Source organism: Myotis yumanensis, unplaced genomic scaffold (genome assembly GCF_028538775.1).
Source record: "Myotis yumanensis isolate MYYU_CA2020_CCGP unplaced genomic scaffold, mMyoYum1.0.hap1 SCAF_9, whole genome shotgun sequence".
NCBI classification, from domain to species: Eukaryota; Metazoa; Chordata; class Mammalia; order Chiroptera; family Vespertilionidae; genus Myotis; species Myotis yumanensis.
In genome coordinates, this window is record NW_027223760.1 from 72,818,813 (window position 1) to 72,836,345 (window position 17,533).

Below are 17,533 nucleotides of genomic sequence, written 5' to 3' on the forward strand. Positions count from 1 at the left end.
ATATCCTAAGAATCCAAAAATACCAATCAGAAAGAATATATGCACTCCTATGTTCAGAACAGCGTTATTTACAACAGATAAGATCTGGAAACAGCCCAAGTGCCTATCAGTAGATGAATGGATAAAAAACGCTGTGATATTTATACAATGGAATACTATACAGCTGTAAAAAAGAAGGATCTCTTATGCTTTGTGACAGCATGGATGGACCTGGAGATTATTATGCTAAGCAAAATAAGCCAGTCAGAGAAAGACAAATATCACATGATCTCACTTATATGTGGAATCTAAAGAACAAAATAAATTGACAAACAAAATAGGTTCAGAGGCATGAATGCATGGAATAGACTGACAGATTTCATGGGGGAGGAACTGAGAGGGGTGAGGACAGGAAGAGATTAACCAAAGACACATCTTCCTATATAATAAAAGACTAATATGCAAATTGTCCCCTTGGGAGTTCGACCAACCAGGAGTTCGACTGCTCGCTATGACATGCGCTGACCACCAGGGGGAAGCGTGGAATGAAGGAAGGCCCTGGTCGGCCCTGATCACTGGCCAGGCCTAGTGACCCTACCTGTGCACAAATTTCATGCACTGGGCCTCGTGTGTGTGTGTGTGTGTGTGTGTGTGTGTGTATGCATAGCCCATGAACACAGACAATAGTGTGGTGAAAGCCTGGGTGAGGCATGAACTAGGTAGAGGCGGGCAAGGGGGACATCTGTAATAACGTCAACAATAAAAAGATATTAAAAATGCTGCCTCATATAAAACAGAAAGCAAAAATACTGACTTCTGAAATCACAATAATAGTTAAGTATTTCCTTCCACATTGATTTCCACTATTATTAAAGATTAACTTTGTGAAATAATTCACAAACCCACTTTTCAAAATATTATAGTTCATAGCAAAATTTTATTCTTCAAATTAATAAAGAGGCAATATTCTAATAATTTACGTACCAAAATAATTTAGCCATGTATTTGCAAAGTCACACTTTACTTACATAAAAGCCTTTTATTGGGTAAACTGTATGTTACATACAGTTACACTTCCATCAGTTTTCTTAGATACTTTCAAACCCATTTTTCCTTCAGAACCTAGTCTAAAGAAAGCCTCCCCAGAAAGCTGCAAGGACAGGGGATAGAGGGGAAGCACATAGCTTCAACCACAGGCATGCAGGACACACAGTGTAGGCTGATAAAGGCAAAGGGAAGGCAAAAAGACATACCTTAGCCTTCGGGAAAAACAGAGTAGACCTTTTCCTCCTGCCTCTCTAGTTTCTCTGGACAATGACATCACAGCACTACAAGCTTCTGAAATGTTGTTGTTTCCCTTAGGTTTCTGTGTCTTTCTGAAGTGCTTAAGGCAGAGATTTTCAACACAGTGGCACTGCCATCTGGAAGTTGTATTCTGAATTTGTGGGGGTAATTTTTCATTGTCTCAGTAATTCAGAAGACATCCTTGGCATTTGGAAGACAACATACAGGACAGACCTGTACAACAAAGAACTGCTCTGAATCCCACAACTGTTGTCCTGTTCTACTTTCAAATATCTCACTGGGCAGTTGGGGGAGACCAGGCCTGCAGGGCAGGGCAGTTGGGGGGGAGCAGGCCTGCAGGGGAGGGCAGTTGGGGGGGAACAGGCCTGCAGGGGAGGGCTGTTGGGGGCGATTGGACCAGCAGGGAAAGGCAGTTGGGGGCAATCGGGCCAGCAGGGGAGCAGTTAGGCGTTGATCAGGCTGGCAGGAGAGTGGTTGGGGGGTGATCAGGCTGGCAGGCAGAAGCGGTTAAGGGCAATCAGGCAGGCAGGTAGGCAGGTGAGCGGTTGGGAACCAGTAGTCCCAGATTGTGAGAGGGCAGTCAGACATCCCCCGAGGGGTCCCAGATTGGAGAGGGTACAGGCTAGGCTGAGGGACACCCCCCCCACACACACACAGTGCACAAATTTCATGCACCGTGCCTCTAGTTTTTTATAGTTACTATTTTGAAAATATTGAAGTATTAAAAAGTAATAGACCCATGACATTCTACCACTAAATATACTGTGTGTACTGCATGATGTCCTGTATGTAAATAATATGGACAATAAACTTATTTCTGCTTCTCTCAAGAAATAAAGTTTTTAAAAACCTTACTTTTTGAGATAACTAAAACCAAAACCAAGAAGAAAACACAGAGCTGAGTTGAGTTGGGGAGTGGGCCCATAATAGGATTACTGGTTGAGTGGTACACTCTCATACACCAGCCTGAAATTGCAGCTCACAATATAGAGATTTGTATGTCATGGACCTTGGGGTTACACAAAAATTGTCAAAACCACATATCTTAAATTTGAGAATATCAAGGATATGTTGTCCTTTACCTAGTAACGACTTCAGTATACATGGTAATTTTAAATTTTGTTTTCTAATTTTTTTATTGTAAAAATTATGCTGCTGAAATTATATTCATACATTGTTTTTTCTTTCTCTAGTGGTATTTCTTTAGGATAAATCTTTTAAAATAGAATTATTCTATTAAAGGGCACAAACCTTTAATGGCACTTGATGTAATTGCCAACTTATAAAAATATTCTATAGATTTACACTGTCTTCAGTTAAGTAGATTAAGCTGTCTATAACTAGAGTTTTTTATTTAAAGTGTTTAAATTGATTGAACAGGTGAAATATTTTAATTTGTATTTCTTTAGCTACGAGTAAATGTAAACGTTTAATTTTCATACATTTGTGGTGGTTCCTCTTGATTATTTATTCACTTATTTTTTTCATATTCAACTTAATGGGATCACTTAACAATTCAGTTTCTTTTCATGGCTGTGGCTAAATTAGATTTTTATCTAATATTATTCTGCCTTTTTTTTTCTTTTAGCTGCAGTAATAAACCGGTTCACGAGGCGTGCCTCAGGTAAGTCTGACTGAATTATGGATTGTGCTTACTAATGGTGACATTTTTCAAATGATTACAGTATTGGAGAAGGTATGAAAAGAATAGTTGCTATAGAGCAGTGATTTTCAACCAGTGTGCCGCAAGAATTTTAAAACATGCAATACCTGACTATTTAGTCAGGGGCACTGAGCCCTTTTCCCTTAGATGGTCAAATTTAAAAAATGACAGCAGCCAACACAACAAAGCCATCCAGTGTGAATGAATCAAAATTATACCTATTTTTTGGTCAGACTGGAAAAAAATGTTTAGTTTCTCTATGCCATGAGTTGAAAAAGGTTGAAAATTGCTGCTATAGCCCGGCTGGTGTAGCTCAGGAGGTCACAGTTCGATTCCAGCCAAGGCACATGCCTGGGTTGCAGGCTCGATTCCCATTGTGGCACGAGCAGGAGGCAGCTGATCAATGATTCTCTCTCATCATTGATGTTTCCATCTCTCTCCCTCTCTCTCTTTCTCTCCCTTTCCCTTCCTCTCTGAAATCAATAAAAATATATTTAAAAAAGAAAATTACTGCTATAAAGTAGTATTTTATTTGTCTGTCATTTGCCCAGAAAAACATAACCTGTGATATATGCAATAACTAGGAAATAATTGGAAATATTCTCCGATTGGCTAAACTTAGAATCGTACTGTGCACTGAGGTTAATGTACCTTTTTAAATGGAGACTCTCAGTCTAATTTGTTTATTCCTGCTCTTGATCAGTTACTATCTGCATGATTATCTGATCGAGAAGACAGTTTAGAAGCAGTGATTTCGAAGATTGGGTAAAGGACACTACAATTAGTGTTTGATGATAGTTTTTAATAAAGGACAGAAAAACTTAAAATGCAGTTACCATAAGAACTTGTCATCGTGGGCCATTTAGAATCAGAGCATATTGCTTTACATTTGTTAATGCCCCTGTGGTTAATGCTGACTTAAAGATACCACAGTAACGTAATGCATATTCACAGTGATAGACCTTCCCATGAATGAGTGCTTAAATTAGGTTCACTACCTACACTGGTAGGGAGTACAGGATACAGTTGAGAGAGCATTTCTAACCAAAATGAAAAAAGGAAATATTCTACTTTTGCTCTTTTTAAACCCATTTCTACTCTTAGTAATTACTTCTTATCTGTATGAATATCTTTTTAAATACACAGAAGTCATACACAATCTATTTTAGAATTTGTATGTAATTAACATTGAAAGTTTGGGGTTTAATTTTTCTTTAAGCTTATTGTAGGCTTTCTGTTTTGTAAGGTCATTCTTTTTGGTGGGAAAAATAGAAATATACCACTTATTGTTGTAATTATGAAAAATTAGCTGTGGTGGTAGATGTAGTCTCCCAATAAAACTCTGAGATTAAAACTAAGGAAACAGCAATCTTGTTTCATTGTTCATCTAGTATGCCATATGGGAAAGACCCTACCTAGCCTGTGCAGTTACACACACTTGAGTTCAAACCATCCATTTACTCTGTGAATTTGCATGTACATTCTTTACCTCATTGAGTTTTACTTTCTTATTTTCATTCTTTCAGTTTGGGGTCATATCAGCTATAATCATACATGTTGTGATGGTTAAGTTAGATGGTTTTTATAAAGCAGTATGTCTAGGCTCTCAAATTTGATAGTGGTTCTTCTCTAGAACATTGTTTAAAGCAAAAGAAAATAGTAAAACCCTCAGCGCTGTGCCTTAGCCTGTTATTTAAAAAGCTTTAAAGAGTTATAACACTATTTGATAGTCATCCTTTATTATAGGCATCTCTTTTTATTGTTTGTACTTTATCATTTTTAAGAATATTATAATGATTTTCCTCTATGGTTTTCCCTCTCCCTCTCCCCCGAATTAAAAAAAAAATGTCTAGAAGTGTCCCATTAATCTTGAAACAATGCCTTGCAGCATGAGGTCACACCTCTCTCTGAATTTTTTTTAACCCCAGGGTTTTATTTTGAAAAAAGTCAAGTTTATAGGGAAGTATAAAGAATAAGTCAGTGATCACCTTTATCTAGATTTCCCAGTTGTTAATATTTTGCCACATTTGCACACTCTTTTCCTTCCTTCCTTACACACGCACGTACCCACACTTTTGTTTTTTTTAACTGAAGGATTTGTTAAAAAGATGATACCCAGGGTGAGGCTGAAATCAAGACTCAGACAGTTCAACTGAGGCAACAGGATGAAACCAGAGGTGCCAGCAGAGGGAGGTGAGAGGAGAGAGGAGAGGGGGACCTAGAGAGGTTCTCGGAGATGCCCAACCACAGTCTCTGGGGCTCTTTGTCCAGGCTTCTCCTTCAGATGGAGTGCAAGTAGCTCTAACCACTCCATGCACCTGTTATCTGTCTGTGCCCAAGCTAATATTAAAATGGATTCTCCCCTGTGAATAGGTACAGATAAAACCAAATGGACACTCTTCCCTAGCCTCTTCCCTCTCTTTCTTCCTCTTCTGGCAGTGGTCATTTACTGCCACTTTTTAAGCACACTGTGTTCTAGCAGGCCTTAGCCTGCTGTAGGAATTAGATTCCAGTGGAATCTATGGGAAGTGTTGAGTCTGGTTCTTTTTTGTTAGGTCCAGGAATGCTGATAAACTATCTTAAGGCCAGTGAGAAATTCAGTTATCTCTTGAATTTAACGATATTTTCCCCAGAGTTCTCGTCAAGTCCTCTAGGGAAGAGAGGGAGGAATGCAATAGTAAAAACATGATAACAGTTCAGAGCAAGGCAGGGTAGGGTGTCTCCTGCTCTTGTGTCCTCAGATTCTTCACACCAGCAGACTCAGGGGGATTTAGAAAGTGACATGGGATGCCTGTGTAGCTTTCTTAGCCCCTGTGTGTCCTGGTTACTGGAACTGCCTATAAAACAGACACGAGTAGATAGGATGGACATTGTAACTTATCATAACCACTAGAGGCCTGGTGCACAACTTCGTGCAACAGTGGGGTATCTCGGCCTGGCCTGCAGGATCGGGCCAAAACTGGCTCTCCAACATCCCCCGAGGGGTCCTAGATTGCGAGAAGGTGCAGGCCAAACCCAGGGACCCTACCCAGTGCACGATCAGGGCTGGGGAGGGACACGGGAGGTTGGCCAGCCAGGGAGGGACTGCAGGAGAGTTCCAGGGTGTGTCTGGCCCATCTCGCTCAGTCCCGATCGGCCGGACCCCAGCAGCAAGCTGACCTACTGGTCGGAGCATCTGCCCCCTGGTGGTCAGTGCATGTCATAGTGAGCAGTTGAGTGGTGGCCTTAGCATATTATTAGCATATTACGCTTTGATTGGTTGAATGGAAGACCGGATGGCCGGACACTTAGCATATTAGGCGTTTATAATATAGGATTCTCTAATTATGATCAGAGTTTAGGTCGCTGCTCCATAAATTTTCTGTGTGAAGGGCCAGTTTTCCCCCCTATTGCTGACCAGTACTTTTGTAAAATGTAATAAAATGGCCATGGCAGAATCAAATAGCTAGAATAATTCCTAACACTTGCATGCTCTGTACTAGTACTTATCTCATCATGGGCCATGGTGGTTTGGGCAACATGACCTTGGTATGCTCTGTCTGAGATACGAAAGTTCTCATAAAAAGCTTTTATAAGGGAAAATCACTCATTTATCTGAAAGAACTGCTTAGAAAAAAAAAACAAAAAACCTTACCCCTTCGGCATTTTGTGAGGACAGATTGCAGTGTGTACGTGCCCCACAGTGTGGTGCAAGGGTGGAAAGCAGCAACCCTGCTCCAGGCCCATGGTTCCCAGGTTGCAACTGCTGCTGCCTGGCATGTGCCTGTTCCTGTTGGGAACCTTCCACGAACTGTGCTTGTGTAGCCTTGCTGCCGTTCCCACACGGCCCCAAGCAGGCTCCTTCCCCCTCAGCATCCTTTCTCTCCGGATGCCATCTGTATAGAGAGTACATCCTCCTGCTGCTGTTACTATTGCGCATCATTTGATACTGCAGTTTGTTCGTGTGTCTCTTTTCCTCTACTGAACTGTGAGCATCATGACAAATACCCACATTTGTCAAAGAAAATCACAGAAGTGAGAGTGCTGGAAGGATGGGAAGATTTGGCCAGACGTGTGTAATGAGATTTAAGGTTCCTGAAGTAAGGACCAGCCGTGTATGTAGTTACAGAGTGAGACTGCTAGAGCAGATGAAGTGTTTTATTGGCGTCAAGGAAGCAAACACAGTTTGAGGTTGGGATTGGACATTGAAGTCTTCTGTGATGGTGGCAAAATTGAGGAGGGAAATAATTGAGTCAGGTACCAATCAGGAGGGGTGCCTGAACGCTCTGAATCTCAGAGGAGCACAGGTGTTTGCACAGGAGGACTGAGTAGTGGTCTGGATGCCAGTGTGAGGAGCCCTGAGGGTCCCTCACTACCTTTTGGACCCCACTGTGCGCAGGGAGTGGGTCTTTCTAAGAGAAGTGGTGTTCTTAGAAAAGAACCAGGTTCCAGCTAAGGCAGAGAAATACCGGAAATGTTTCATAAAAGCACTGGAGGGTGTGGGGAAAGTGTTGGGAAGGAGAGTAGTAATGTACATGAGGAATCCATAGGTCAGCAATTCAACCAGAAGGGCATGGTTCGATTCCCGGTCAGGGCACATGCCCGGGTTGTGGGCTCGATCCCTGGTCAGGGGGGCATGCAGGAGGCAGCTGATCAGTGATTCCATCATCACTGATGTTTCTATCTCTCTCTCCCTCTCTTTACCTCTCTGAAATCAATAAAAATATATTTTTGAAAAGAAGAAAAAAAATGATATTCTCATTTGATTATACTTACTAATATCTACATTTGTTCCATTAGAAACATTTTTAATATTTAGTAACTTAGTGTAATATGATAATTAGACTTTATTGTACCATAGTGAATTCTTGATAGAAACCATATCTATTAATTAAATTATTAACATATACACTTAATAACCTTGGCCCACTGACTTAATGTCAGTGGGTTAATGTTGACTTACTTACTTTCTGTTTCTATTGTCACTCTACCCATTACCATACACATAGATTGCTGTAGTGACACTGCGTGGCTTCTCTTGCTTTAGTCTTCCTTTTTTCTGACTCATCTAGTAAATCTGTCATAATATTCTACATACGACATGTATTATGTATATGTGTGTGTGTGTATATATATAGTTGTTGTTATTCCTTTACCCGGGGATATTTTTTCATTGATTTTTAGGGGGAGGGGGAGAGACACAGAGAGAGAAACATTGATGTGAAAGAGAGACATCGAGTGGTTGCCTCCTGCACGAGCCCTGGGGCTATACCTGAGGTACATGTCCTTGATCAGAATCAAACTCGAGATCCTTCAGTCATGTCTATATATTTTAAATCAGTATTCATTTTGAGACCCTTAAGAACCTAGACTCAGTTACTGGCAAAAGTAGGTCTACAGTTGTGAGTATAGGAAACAAGGAATTTATTCTTGTATTGTTATTTATTAACTATGGTATTATTCCATAAGAACAACTGTAAACCTACTTTTACCCTGTTTTCTATTGCCCCTAACAAAATCCTTGCCATCCAACCAAGCTGTGGCTACCTACTGTATTCTGAACATTCTTTAATTTTTGTTGTTGTTGTTAATCCTCACCTGAGGATATTTTTCCATTGATTTTTAGGGAAAGTGGAAAAGAGAGGGAAAGACAGAGAGAAACATTGATGTGAGAGAAACACATCGACTGGTTGCCTCCTGCATGAGCCCCAACCAGGACCTGGGCTGGGGAGGAGCCTGCAACCAAGGTACATGCCCTTTACCGAAATTGAACCCAGGACCCTTTGTTCCACAGGTCAATGCTCTATCCACTGAGCAAAACCGGTTAGGGCTAAACATATTTCAAATATATCATGTAATAGAGCAAAGTACTATTATTATCCCCATTTTATAGACAAAACTGAGGGACAGAGAAGTTAAATAACTGGTCCAAGGTCCCTCAGCTTGTCAAAGTTTGTTTCCTCCAGATGTGGGCTTTTTGCACAGCCTTTCTTTGGGGCTGAAGTCTTACTCAGATGTCATCTTGAATGAATATCTGTGGAGTGATTCAGTTCTTCAGTGAGTGACACATGATACCTACTATTTACTAGTACATGGGGGAGAATGCCTCTCCCAGGAACTCATGTTTCAGCCAAGATCTGGGAATAAGTGGGTGGCAGGATTTTGGGTGCGGGGAGGGAGCACTCCAGGGAATTCTATGTGCAAAGGCCTGGTGCTTACTCTTTTTTTTTTTTTTTTTTTTTTTTTTTAAATATATTTTATTGATTTTTTACAGAGAGGAAGGGAGAGAGATAGAGAGTTAGAAACATCGATGAGAGAGAAACATCGATCAGCTGCCTTCTGCACATCTCCTACTGGGGATGTGCCCGCAACCCAGGCACATGCCCTTGACCGGAATCGAACCTGGGACCCTTCAGTCCGCAGTCCGACGCTCTATCCACTGAGCCAAACCGGTTTCGGCTGGTGCTTACTCTTATTCATGGGCAAGTATGAATGTGTGTGTGTTCTACTTCATCATTATGTGTTTGAGCTTATGCCACAAATATCAATCTATTTTTTAAGGTTTATTCCTCATGTGATTCCTATACAACTGTATTTATTTAAACACAACACCTCAATGAGGTAGTTCATAATAGCCACACTTTACATATGAAAAAAATTGGGATTCATAATGCTTAGTAATGTACAAAGGTCTCGCAGTTAATAAGTGGCAGGAAAAAAATGGCAGAGCTGAGATATGCCTCACTCTATCTGAATCCTGTGCTCTTTCCTCACACTGTGTATATCAGTCACTCTCTATTTAACCACAGATAATAATTTATACTACTGCCTGAATAGATAAATTAATCTCCTTAAGCAGCTTTTAAGTTAGCAGAGTGCAGAGACCCTCTTTAGTACTTAGTACTTGCCTCTGTCATAACACCAAGCACAGCTTTACAAATAGTAAGAGTTGTTTCCATGTGTTGGTTGCACTAAAACTGGAGGCATTTTGCATATGATAAAATAAAATTTTATTAGTTTACAAACGAGTTGTTTGCAGGGTGCCTGTGTCATTTTCATAAAAACAGAAAAAGCTATTTTTTTTTTAAATACCAGTCAGTGGTTCTGAAATCCATGGAGCATAAAAACTAAATTGAAGACCTAAGCTCATGATTATTTGTTCTGCAAGATAGCAAAATTTGGTGGCAGAGAATACTTTCAATTTTGTTGCCTACCTTTATCATTTACATTCCCTGGTATCATAGATGAACAATTGTGGGTACTCTTGTCAGAACCACACAGGATCCCTGAATTATATATCATCCTCTTTTGTTCTTAGAATTTCATTGAATAGTCCCTAGAGTTTGCACTTACTATTTTGCAAATACCGCTTCCTTGTCAATGACTGCTCTGTGGTTTTATTCTTAGTTATTTTTGGTAACTGGGTGAAACCTTTATTATATTGTTTTCCTTTTGGTTCTGATCTTTGTGAACAAGTGTTGCCCTTAATTTCTGATGTCTCCTTCCTTGTGAGCTACTGAAACACACATTGAATTTAATGTAGTGAAAATGAAAAATGTATGGAAATGTTGGGGGTGGAGGGCAGGGATGCAGCTGGGCTTGGGCTTTGAAACACTGTTAGGGATCACTTGCCTCTACTTCTCTCTCTTGTTGTGGGCTGCTTTCTCCAGATGGTGGGGGATATGGCCACCACGCTCCACACTTTATAGTAGCCACCAGAACGAGACGGACCTGCCTTTACCTTCCAGGCAAACCCCCATAATCTCCAGAAATCCAGTCATCCTGGAGGGCCCTGGAAGTTGTCTCCTTTGCCCATCTGGAGTCTGCTGTGACACAGGGCTCAGAAACCCGACCTCCCCTGCACTAATTTTAATTGACCCGTTTGGATGATTGGAGTCATGTCTTCGAGCTGATTCTTAGTTTAGATCAGCTGCCCTGAAGAAACCCTGTCTTTCTTTGTGGAAGGTAGCTTCTGTGCTGGCCACTGAGTTTCCTTTCCAGCCTACGGGGGCCGCTGCAGTGTCCTCAGCACGTTGGCACACCGGAGACAGCTGACAAGCCCTGCGCGCGTGCATGAGGGAAACTCGGGTGACTTGTTTTACCACCTGCCTGTACCACTGCAGGTGACTCATTTGGATGTGTCTTTTCCTGTTGAGGAAAAATTACTATTTTATGGTAGAATAATGCTTCACACACAGAATGACAATAAATACCAGACAAATGTTGCTTCTCTTCAACAGAATGAAACAGTTATCTTGCATATCAATTCATCTAGCTACTAAAGGAAAAAGCCCCAAAGGAAAAATGATACTTTACATTCATCCCACAAATTTTTCAAAGAGATAAAGTGGAAGATGAAAGGTCACTGTAATTTTCTTCCTACTTCAGAACATTAAGAGCAGCCAGCTGCCCAGCCAGTGTTGCTCAGTGGTTGAACATCGACCTATGAACCAGGAAGTCATGGTTCGAATTCCCGGTCAGGGCATGTACCTGGGTTTCGGGCTCGATCCCCAGTAGGGGGTGTGCAGGAGGCAGCTGATCAGTGATTTATCATTGATGTTCCTTTCTCTGTCTCCCTCTTCCTTCCTCTCTGAAATCAATAATAAATACATATATATTAAAAAAAAAGAGCAGCCAACCATCTGGTTCTCTCATACTATGCAAAATTACTGCATTTTAAAATCAGATTGGGTGTTTTTTTTCTAGACTTACAATTGTTTTTAATTTGTGAGAACTTTTTTTATGCAAAAATGTTTGTTTTAGGAATGCTTATTCTCTGATAACTGTAAAAGAGATGGCTATATATCTGGTACTATCACTTCTGTTAAATTAAAAAAGATCTGTCATTAACTCACTATTTGCAAGACTGCTCTGTGCATCCTGTGAGATTGCTAAAGATGAGGAAGGTGTGGCTTGTGCCCAAGTCCCTGGAACAGCTGGCAGTGCCCAGGACTGTCCCAACAGACAGTTAGTTGTAGGACAGCACGGCAGAGTTGGGTCATGGTCAGTGCCACCCCCTCTGATTCCACTGCACACATTTTGCAGAGAGCCTCAGTGCAAAGGAGCAGAGAGACATCCCACTCAGCGAGCTTGTGCCCTCAGTGGGTGAGGCAGAGATGTGCCGCTACCATTCCTGCTGGCTCGCTCTCAGTGCCGCATGCCTCTCAGAGTGTGAGCACTTCTCGGATTTAAAGGTATCCATTTTCCACACATGTGGCTTCTGAATGTAAGCCAGCATCTAGTGCTCACAGAAGAAAAATCAGTCATTCTTAATGCTGGAGGGAAAAACCATTGTTGTGGACTTACTGTGGGGCCTTAGGACCATGTTGAGCAATGGCTTCCTATGAGATTTTCAAAAATAGCATTGACTATTGGAGACTTTTGCCTCCTATGTTGCATTTAGAATTTACCCCCACATAATATGTGATTACACTGAAGTAAAGGGACAGATGAGGTACATTTTGTGTTCCTACATAGAAGGAATCTTTAAACTAACTTTTGTGCTTGGGGAACGTGTCAGGGAGGGTGTGGCATTCCGCAGAGCTTTGGGAGAAGAGTCAGATTTGGATAGGTGGGAAGGGGGACCAGAAGGGATGAGCTCCCCATTGAGCAAACCACATGAGAATATCATTGAGGAATTGTAGTGCTTAGTAGCAAACATACTTGGGGTTTAAAATATTAATGGTCATTCAAATATATTCTCTGGGGGAATAGTGACTAGTCTAATAAGGTTAGAATTGTATGGACTTTATTATAGTAGGAGGAACGTACCAAAAAATAGGTTTGAATCAGGTCATGAGAGACCCCCGAAAGTCCCAACATGAGTGTGGATTTTATTCTGTATGTTGTGGGAAGCATTAATAATTTTTGCCAGACATGTACCATGACTAGGAATGGTCTGGATGGAATCCCTGTTATTCTCCACATCTCTTTCACCTTGATCGTTACCCAGGAACAAACTGAGAAGAGGTGAACTCTTTCTGCGCATAGCTAACCACCAGACCCCCTTACTAAGGTGTGTGAATAGGAGGAATTGAGGGAGGTAGTGTTAGACTGTCAGCCCACTGTGCTGTTACTAACATATGTATTATATGTGTTATACACCCAACAGTTTCGTGTTATAATTATTGCTTTATGCAGTCTTGTCTTAAAGAAAAAGTAAGTGTTCATATAGTCTTATGTTTACTCAGATATTTACCTTTCCCAGTAAGCGGCTTGTTCGTACTATCTTCGTTTCTTTCTGCCAGATTGAGTTAGCATCTAGTGGCATTTCCTGTTAGCCTGAAGACCTTCCTTTAATATTGCTTACAGGGCACATCTGCTTGCAACAAATTCTCTCAGTCTTTGTTTATCTGAAAATAAATTCATTTCACTTTCATTTTCCAAGGGTCGTTTTTGTTGGATGTAGAATTCTTATGAAACGTTTTTCTTTTTCTTTCAGGAATTGAATATGCCATTCCTGATCTCTATTGTTTTTGTTGTTGTTTTCATCTTCACCGGGAACATTTTTCCATTGATTTTTAGAGAGGGCAGAAGAGAGAGGGAAAGACAGAGGGAAATATCTATGTGAGAGACACATCGATTGGTTGCCTCCTGCGTGCACCCTGGCCAGGATGCAGGTGGAGGAGGAGCCTACAACCATGGTGTCCTTGATCAGAATAGAACCTGGGACCCTTTGGTCTGCAGGCCTATGCCTAATGCACTGAGCCAAACCAGCTAGGGCAATTACTAGTATTGTTTCTGCTGAGACGTTAACCATTAATTGTTTTTTTTTTGTTGTTCCCTTGTATAATCTTTTTTTGTTGTTTTGACGATTTTATTTGTTTTTGACTTTTAATAGTTTGACTAAAATGTGCCTAAGTATTTCTTTGTGTTTATTCTAGGCTAAGCTTCATTGAATTTCTTGGATCTGTAAATTGATGTTTTTCATAAAAATTTGTAATATTTTAACCTTTATTTCTCCCCATTTCCCCAGTTCTTGGTACAGAGCTCCTAAAACCTTGTAATTTTCTAAGTGAAAAGAGTTCTAGTGTTATCATCATAATTAGCTGGTTAATATTAATAAAGGAAAGAAAGCAAAGGGAGGCCAGACATTATGAGCGTGGTCATCTGGGCAGCTTTACCCTCTTGGGAAGCTGTTGGTTTTTTGATCAAAGGATCAGAATTCCTTTTTTATTTCTCTTTGGCTGTTATTAATTTTTAAAAACCCATAACCATCAAATATAATGCTCAAAAATCTTTATTAGACCCTTTTCCGCAAAGCACAATGTAATTTCTATTACATGTCCTCTAGTACAGGCAATCCTCTTACTGACTGCTACTTAATAGTTCTAGAGACTATCGTTGAGGAATTGTAGTGATTAGTAGCAAACACACCTGGGGTTTAAAATATTAATGGTCATTCAAATATATTCTCAGAATTATTCTTCAGGCTCTTTGAATTTTACCTACTTATCTTACTCTGGGTCATTTGTAAGTTTTTATACTTTCTCTTAAAGAAAATTTACTTGGAATAGTTTATTTTAAAAATATCCTACATGCTCTTGCCTTGTCTTGGATCTTGCACATTGTTAATTTTCTTATATCCTTACTGATGAAAGGAACATTAATAGCTATGAGGACCGCTGTTCCATGTGAGAGGGAGTGAGGGCTCATGGTACTTCTTCCGGCCTCTGAATCCCACAGGCTACTCATAGTGTATGAACAGTAGAATTATATAGAGTGTTTGAGGCTATCAGGTTCTAGATTCATCCCCACTGGTACAGTCTGTATTGATGTGATTCTTTTTATAAATCTGTTGAATGGTTTGTCCTCTAAATTGTGCAATATTTCTTATAAATGAATTAATTATTAAAAGAGGTGGTGGATGTTTAAGGACTAAATGCATACGTGGTCATGTAGTGGAAAGAAAGTGAATTGGGAATAGATGCAATGATTGAGTCCACATGCTTCATAGCTAAAGTTTTTAAATATTTGGATTCCAAGTACAGAAAACTAACATAGTTAGGGCTTCCCCCCCTTTGGAGTGGTTTTGAAGAAAAATTCACATATTTTTTGAAACAGATTAAATTGTTTTATTTTCCATAGCTTTAATAATAGGAAAATAACAAATGAAGAAATTCTCATTTGTCTGAAGCCCTCTATTGCTGCTTATTTATGTATCTTGTGGATACTGATCCAATAGTATCTTGAGCATGATGGTTTATTTGTGAGATATGAATGGTTCTTGATTATACAGTCACTTAAAGAGGAGTGGTAGACAGGTGGAAGAAACTTGTTTTTAGAAATATAAAAACAGAAAGGAATTGGCAAATTATGCAGTCTTATTGAAAATACCTCTTTTGTTAAAGTACAACAAGAATAATGATTTTGTAATGAATCAGGGCAGTTTAGTGAACTGTTTAATACAGTACATCTGAAATACTTATGAGACAATAGAATGTTTTATAAGGAAAACAGCAGGAAAAAAATTTATAGGTATTTTTTAGGATTGGTAATTATATGTCTGGGATGATTTAGGAACCTACCTGAATGAAGTTTAGAACATAATTTTATAGAACCAGAGGTGGTTTATGAAGAGCTGATTATTAAAGCCCCATTGATAACCCTCGGAGAGTAGAACAAACTAGATTAAGTGGAAAAGGTATTCCTATCATTTGACCAAGATAGGGTTAGACAGTCTTAACTAAAATCCTTTTAATAAAATTCTGCTGCCATAAACATACTGGTCTGGTCATTAAATATTCACTCAAGTACTGTTTATTGAAGCCTGCCAACATTTCTGCAAGATAAGTACAGGATGTATATATATTGCTTTTTTTGTAGCTGAAATATATGCAGCAACATGGTGGATTATAATAATTTAATAGTTTGATGCAGGAATATATTAAGCTGTATAGTTAATCATTAAATATTCAGTTGTTATTTGAAAAGAAGTTTTAAGGAAATTGTAATGATTCTGTTTTGATTTTATAAGCCTTACTCTGTTAAACTTTTAATTTAATGAACTTTTTTCTTTGTATTTTAAGTAAGCTGTGAGGTTATTTTAGTACTCCCTCTATTCCCCTTCTAAGCGAGAGAGCGAGAGAGAGAGAGAGAGAGAGAGAGGAAATCTTGGGTTTAGGGCCATCAGATTGTCTCTTTGGTCATTAGGGCTCTTCACAATATCCTGGTTTTCTCTTCTCTTAGCACACAGTAAAATTATACTTCCCTGTCTCCTCGAAGTTAGGAATGGCCATGACACTTGTCCTATGAAATCTCTATATACAAAAGGCTAAGTGACTGACTGTCTGACCATCCAACCGACCAACCAGCCGGTACATATGATGTGCACTGGCAATTTAAAGATAAATGTTGACTCGTGCATGCATGATACATATAAAGCTCTTGCTGGAGCCAATCGCACGCATGTGTTTTGATCTGTCATTGTCGATTGTGTATTTGGTTGACACTTCTATTATAGAGAAAGGGTGAATAGTGATATTAAAATATTTCTTCTAATTAATTTCCTTTCAGTGTGCACGAATCCGTGCACCAGGCCACTAGTGTGATATATATTTCTTCTTAGCAGAAGTGACATGTATCACTTCCAGGCAGAAGCTTTAGGAATGTAAGGGAGGAAAAATTCTCCTATACCTTCTTTGGGTCCCTAGCTGGGCCTAAGTACTAAAGCGACATAAGATTAATAGGAGAAAAGCATACAGATTTTATTGATTTTTTTTTTTTTTTTTTTACATTTATATGGGAGTCTTCACAAGAAAGGACTGAAAGGAATTTCTTGTGGCAATATTTTTTCTGATACATCTCCTTAGGCAAGAGAAACAAAAGAAAAAATAAACAAATGGAACTACATCAAACTAAAAAGTTTTGCACAGCAAAGGAAACCATCAACAAAAGGAAAAGACAACCCACTGAATAGGAAAACATTCGCTTATACATCTAATTTTAGTATCAAAAATTTATAAAGAACTTGTAAAACTTGAACACCAAAAATACAAACAATCCAACTTAAAAAATGGGCAATGGACCTAAATAGACACTTCTCCAAAGAGGATATACAGATGGCCAGTAAACATGAAAAGATGTTCAATGTCACTTATCAGAGAAATGAAAATTAAAACCATAATGAGATATCACCTCACACCTGTCACAATGGCTGAGCATTAATCAACAAACAACAGTGTTGGCGATGATGTGGAGAAAGGAAGACCCTGGTGCATGTTGGTGGAAATACAAATTGGTGCAGACACTGCGGAAAGCAGAATGGATTTTTCTCAAAAAATTAAAAATGGCTGTGGGTTCGATTCCTGGTCAAGGGTACTTATCTGGGTTGCAGGTCCCATCCCCACCCCCAGTTGGGGCCCCGTGTGGAAGGCAACCAATCAGTGTGTCTCTCTCACATTGATATTTCTCTCTCCTCTCTTTCTCTGTCCCCCTCCCTCCTCCCTTTCACTCTCTAAAAAATCAGTGGAAAAAATATCCTCACTCCTTGGGTGAGGATTCAAAACAAAACAAAATTAAAAATGGAGCTGCCTTATGACCCAGTTCCACTTTGGGGAATTTATATGAAGAAACCCAAGACACAAATTCAAAAAAACATATGCACTC

The 17,533-nt window shown here is 39.7% G+C and overlaps 1 protein-coding gene across 1 annotated transcript in view; it reads left to right on the forward strand.

Moving 5' to 3' along the window:
* PRKAR2B (protein kinase cAMP-dependent type II regulatory subunit beta) overlaps positions 1–17,533 on the forward strand; it is a 64,573-nt gene that overhangs the window by 17,985 nt on the left and 29,055 nt on the right. The window contains exon 2 of the mRNA XM_070424647.1: positions 2,873–2,908. Within this exon, the coding sequence (XP_070280748.1) occupies positions 2,873–2,908 (36 nt within the window). The remainder of the gene's footprint in view (positions 1–2,872; positions 2,909–17,533) is intronic.